This window comes from Gobius niger (genome assembly GCF_951799975.1).
Source record: "Gobius niger genome assembly, chromosome: 4".
Classification (NCBI taxonomy): Eukaryota; Metazoa; Chordata; class Actinopteri; order Gobiiformes; family Gobiidae; genus Gobius; species Gobius niger.
Genome location: NC_136855.1, coordinates 2,968,295 through 2,974,661, shown reverse-complemented (window position 1 = coordinate 2,974,661; position 6,367 = coordinate 2,968,295). Strand labels below are relative to the sequence as shown.

The following is a 6,367-nucleotide window of genomic DNA, read 5'->3' as shown; positions in this document are numbered from 1 at the left end:
CTGCACTTTATATTTGTCTGTAAAGGAGCAGCCTTCAGTTCTATTTAATCATCTATTTCTATAGCATGGACTGAAACGACCAAGTGTGTACTGTCATGTTGTATTTTATTTTGTACAAAGAAATATATATATTTTACAAAAATGTTCTTTTTCACATCTTTAATCAGAGACACATGTTCACAAAACAGACATGTTTTTACAGCACGAGGCAAACGCCGTCTGAACCGAGCGTTTGTGGTTTCTGAGGCTCAGTCTGAATGGACTGTTGTGGTTGAAGTTTTGTCCCTCTTTGTCCGCCGCTGTCCCGTCCCCGGGAGGGGGGGACGCAGATGCAGGCCGTTGCTCGTGTAGTTATAGACACTTGAGCAGGAAGAAGTTGCAGAGCGCCCCCTGTGGACAGTCGCAGAGTTTGCCGATGCGAGCTCCTTTTCTGACGGCGCACTGCTCCCCGAGGTCGCACTGGAACAAACACAAAGGCACCGGGACCAGGGGAATGTTAGTCACCGTCAACTTTAAGGCTTTTCCTCCACATGAATCATGAACTGAAGTGACCACATCCACTTTACTGATGCATTTCTGCAATAATCACTGACCACATTCAGGAGACTGCTTCACATGATAAATATTCAGCTCACTTTGATTTGACATGAAGTATGATGGATGATGGATTATTCGAGCTGGTATCAATGAGTTAACCCCTTAACCCCCAACTGAACCGAGCACCTTTTCTCTAGTATTCTCTGGCATTACTCAAATCTAAAATCCTCTGGAAAAAAGCGCCAAAAGAGCAACAGGAATGAGACAAAAACGAGGATGAAAATGCAACAAAAGAGCGACAAAAACATGATGAAAACTCAAGCAAAAAGCAACAGAATAAAAGCAAGGACAAAGCAACAAAAAATGACAAAAAACATAACAAAACCCCTACAAAAAACACATGAAAAAGGCGACAAAAAAGCAACGGAAAACAATGAAAAAGCAACAAAAACGGCACTAAAAATCCAAAAACGCAACAAAAGAGTGACGACAACAGAAATCATCAAAACAAACAACATAATCATCCCACACATAAATGCAACATGCTCACATTTTTCAAGAAGACAGATGGATTTCATTGTTTTTTTATTATTTGTATTCATTTTCTTAAGCGAGGCCAAATACATTTTCAAATCAGATTCTTTAAAGTGGAACCATGAGGGTATTTTTTCACACCATTTCATTTCAGGTCTGTAATAATCAAATGATTTTCTTGCAGTAGTGTCGGCTCCGTCGAGCTACATTGTAAACGTCACATCTGCGAAACAAAGGCAGACCATGTGCGCTGTTATGTGTCAAATTATAACACAAACCAGGAAGTGATCGGCTAAAATAGCACAGTGTTAGCATTAGCGGTTCACGTCTCAACTCTGCCTCGCTATGAAGTGAACAAACGCTGACAGATTTTACCCTTCATTCAGGTAATGCAGCTTTAACAGCTCGGGCTAAAGGTCAGCGCTAACGCTAGTCATTCTCTCCCATGTCGATTTGTGTTGTGTTTAGTTCAAAGACCTGTCTTGCAATGCATTGTGGTCTATATCGACCCGTGTGTGGTCATAGAAATAATCCCATAGTCCAAGAGATTTTTCAGAGTCCGTTAGCTCAATGTATTTTTCCTATAGCCATTAGCATTAGCCATCAAACATGGCAAATTATGAACGATCCAGATGTTTTCAGCTGTTGTCCACGTTTAGGTCAAAGCTTTGTTAGAAATGCACAGAGACTTTACTTTAGATACAAATTAGCGATAAAAGTGTCCTCTGAGCTCAATGCTAACTCAAATTCAGTTAAGTTTTTATTTTCTGTGGCCTGGATTAATATCCAGTGGCCACTAAACTTCATCTTGTAAGATGTTAATGACACAGAAACCACAGGAATGATATGAATGCCATGAAAAGGACAAACCATACCAGGCCTCCCTATTGATGAGTATGGGATAAAACTTAGCATTCAATATGAATCGAGCCTGGGATTCGACGGCTAACAAAACATGCACATTCCTATGAACAGGCTCAGAGCTAAAGGCTTTTCTGTGATTTCTATGATTAGCACAGCGTTAGCTCAGCGCTGTTCCCGTCGCAGCTCTGTCTCGCGAACCTTCCGACTTTCACACTTTGATTAGTAGTGCTTTAACAGCTCAGGCTAAAGGTCAGAGCTAATGTTAGCCACTTTTCACCGTAACCATTCAAGTAATACAGGTGAAACTCCAAAAATTGGAATATTGTGAAAACATGATATAGACTCATGACATGCAAAATGACATAATATGTCATGATTTTGGCTCACAGCTTGTAAAAACCCCAAATTCAAAATCTCAGAAGATTAGAATATTGTGAAAGGGACTGTGTTGTAGCTCAAAGAGTCTCCTTTCTTCAGATAATGAATCCAAAACACCTGTAAAGGGTTCCTGAGACTTTAAAATGGTCTCAGTGGTTCAGTAGAATTCACCATCATGAGGAAAACTGCTGACAAAGTGCTGGATCAAAGCACATTCAGAGAAGGTTAAGTGGAAGGAAAAGTGTGGAAGAAAAATGTGCATAAGTCACAGGGATGAGCACAGTGTGGAGAGGACTGTCAGGAAAAGGCCATTCAAAAGAGTGGGGGACCTTCACAAGGAGTGACTGAGGCTGGAGTCAGAGCATCAAGAGCCTTCACACACAGACAGATCCTGGACATGGGCTTCAGACGTCAGATTCATCTGGTTAAGAACTGGTCTCTTGCTCAGTGGTCCACATACTCTTCTGATGAGAGCAAATTTTGCATCTCATTGGGAAAGCAAGGTCCCAGAGTCTGGAGGAAGAATGAGAAGCACACAAGATGCTTGAAGTCCAGTGTGAAGTTTCCACAGTCTGCGATGATTTGAGGTGATGGTCCACTCTACTTTACTGGAGGTTTTAGAGTACCTCAGGCTTCCTTCAGCAGACAAGCTTTATGGAGATGCTGACTTCATTTTCCAGCAGGACTTGGCACCTGAACACACTGCCTAAAGTACCAGAACCTAATGACCATCAGATTACTGAGCTTGGTCAGCAAACTCACCTGACCTGAACCCCATAGTGAATCTGTGGGGCATTGCCCAAAGAAAGATGAGAGATATGAGACCCAACAATAGGAGCTGAAGAAGCTATTGAAGCATCCTGGTCTTCATAACACCTCAGCAGAGCCTCAGGCCTCATTCAAGTAAAAGGGCCCAAACCAAGAACTAAGTACATACGACATGCATGATTATAGTTTTCAGAGGGCCCACATTTCTCTGTTTAAAATATTTTTTTTTATTGATTTCTTGTAATATTATAATCTTCTGATATTTTTAATTTGTTTTTTTTTTACAAGCTGTAAACCAAAATCATCAAAATTACAACAAAAAAAGGCTTGACATGTCAATTGCAATGCAGTGCAATGAGTCTATATCATAGTTTCACATTTTAAAGGAATAGGCCACCGTTTTTACATACTGAGATATGTTCTTACCTAACTTTAGACGTGTTAATATATCCCCGTCTGGTCTTTGTCCGTGCGCTCTGTCACGCAAACGGAGCACATACGCAGCCTCTCCCACATGTCATATAGCTCCATAAAAGCTCACGATAGAAGCTACCGAGCTCTTCCGCGTGTTCCCTATTTAAATAAAGTTACGTGAAGTGTTTTCATGCGAAGTATATTTACACAGAAATGTAGCATGTCGATTTTATAGGCAGATAAAAAGGGGTACTATATTGTTATATTATTTGTATTATTATTATAAAAAGACTTCCCCCCGCTCACTTCCGTCAATAACCTTTAGGAGTTACTGCATGGACGTTTTGCTCCTCGTATCATTACGCCTCACAATATAGTCCCCCTTTTTATCTGCTTATAAAATCGACATGCTACATTTCTGTGTAAATATACTTCGCATGAAAACACTTCACGTAACTTTATTTAAATAGGGAACACGTGGAAGAGCTTGGTAGCTTCTATCGTGAGCTTTTTTGGAGCTATATGACATGTGGGAGAGGCTGCGTTTGCGTGAGAGAGCGCACGGACAAAGACCAGACGGGGATATATTAACTCGGCTAAGGTTAGGTAAGGACATATCTCAGTATGTAAAAACGGTGGCCTATTCCTTTAAGTTGAATTACTGAAATAAATGAACTTTTGAATGATATTAACATTTTTCGAGTTTCACCTGTAAATGATAAATACGAGATAAAAACAGCTCTTTTCGTTCATTTGTGTTTAGTTCAAAGTCTCTTTCTGTTCTCTTCCGACTCCCACAATGCATTGTGGTCTATATTGACCCGTCTGTTTTCATCGCAGCTCACTATTTTTCAGAATTAGGGCTGGGTTTACAGTACCAGTATGGTGTCAACAACAAACAAAGGTTTAAGTACAACTGGTATAAAAAGATCCCGAAAAAACATATTATTTTATAATTTAGAGAAAATGTTTTGATGTTGCTGGTCCAGGCTCTGCTTTAAAGACATTCGGACACAGGGCCAGATGGTGCGACCTCGAAATAGTCGCTGTATGAACAGGACCTGCAGTGACCCCTGACCCGAACACCGACTCACCGTGGGCACCTGTCCGTACTTCTTCTCCCACAGCGGCAGACGTTTGGCCTGGAGCTTCTCCAGAACGTCCTGCAGCTCCCCCAGCTGGACACAGACATGTATGACACCAACAGTTACAAACACAACAGACTTAGTGTGAGGAGAGAGAGAACACTACATTAACTAAGAGGAATCTGAACAGATATTTGATTGTTTTACGTTTTCCCTGATGAATGAACGGAGAGACTTCATGCCTGTACGTGAAGTCCTGATCGATTTCTTTTACTCCTCATCGTTCTCATTGAACATGGAGCTTTGTATGTTAACTGCATTAACATTTCAGTCACAGTGGCCTCAGTGTGGCGCCTCCAAGTTTTTACCGGCGCACCCACTTTTCTCACTGCCCACCCACACATTACATCCTGGCACCACCACTGCTCTGGCTTCTGTCGCTCGGAGGATATGCTTTAAAACAGCTTCACTCTCTTCACAGAGCACCAGAGTACATCTCGGACATGTTAGAGCCATATGAATCAGCTCTTCAGGGAGGGGTCGCCTCGGTCCCAGAGTAAAGACTAAACAGGGTGAGGCTGTTTCACGCACCTGAAGACGTGAGACAGACCTCCTGCTGCATATGACGCTGAAAGGATTTGATCTGCACTCTTTTACTGTAATAATTGGATTCTGTGGGAGGGGCCTGTGCCATTTCAGCCTGAAGGGGCGGGACTAAGCGGTACAGCCCAACACTCAACACAAAGGTATTTTTCTCAAACAAACTGCAATGAATTTCACTGTCAAATTTCAGATTTTGAGCCAGTTTGCTCCAATAACATAAGCCTTCACCAGGATCAAATAAACTAATCTTCACAATAAGGAGTTCCAAGTTTCTCCATATATTTATACCAACAACTGTCAAATCTATCTCACATTCAGGAGCTCTGAGACTCCAAACTTTACTGTCTTGGACATAGCAGGACTTAGGGATTTTTTAATATCTAATTCCTGCCTGATTTATTGAGTTTTAACCCAGAAAAATAAGAAGAAATTTTATTTACAGATTTTTTTGCCCCCCACTTCTAAACAAGATTCAAAGCAAATAATTCATTTTCCACACAATAAAACCACACATTTATCCGTTATTTTGATTTCAGTGCCAAAAATATTTGCAATTTCAGCTATTTTTCTGCATGAAAGGACAGAAAGGCAACGATACATGTTTACCTCATATTTATGTCAGTGATCTTTCATAATTATCTCTAAAGTCATAGTTTCCGAGTTCATCTGCAACAAACACACAATCAGGAAATCCTCACGACTGTATGAAGTAAATAAAGATTCAGTGCAGACTCACCAGCTGCTTCTCCGCCGTCAGGTTGGGGCCTTTGGAGTAGAGGCCCCTGAGGGCCCGGGGCCACAGTCCGGACTCCGAGTCCTGGGAGAGAGCCACATGCACGAGTGCCACCAGGAGCGCGAAGGTGAGCAGCGAGGAGCGCCGGCAACAAGACGCCATCATTCAACAGGTGAAAACGGCAGAAACAGGACAACAGGACAAAGACTGCAGTAACAGGACAAAGACTGCAGTAACAGGACAAAGACTGCAGTAACAGGACAAAGACTGCAGTAACAGGACAAATACTGCAGTAAGAAGGGAAATACTGCAGTAAGAAGCCAAATACTACTGTATCGGGGGAGTAGTAGTAGTAGTAGTTGTAGAGGTTAGAATGTGAGAAGTGAGGAGGTACAGGGAGATATATTGAGCATTTACTGCGTCACAAAACGTGAAGAGAGAGAGAGGAATG

The 6,367-nt window shown here is 41.7% G+C and overlaps 1 protein-coding gene across 1 annotated transcript; it reads right to left on the bottom strand.

Moving 5' to 3' along the window:
- Nucleotides 1-318: 318 nt before the first annotated feature.
- cart3 (cocaine- and amphetamine-regulated transcript 3) lies at nucleotides 319-6,144 on the bottom strand. Its single transcript, XM_079555748.1, has 3 exons — nucleotides 5,920-6,144; nucleotides 4,590-4,673; nucleotides 319-459 (listed from the first exon to the last, which is right to left on the bottom strand). Exons 1-3 carry the CDS (start codon nucleotides 6,079-6,081, stop codon nucleotides 352-354), a joined length of 354 nt encoding a protein of 117 aa, XP_079411874.1. The 5' UTR covers nucleotides 6,082-6,144; the 3' UTR covers nucleotides 319-351.
- Nucleotides 6,145-6,367: the final 223 nt, after the last annotated feature.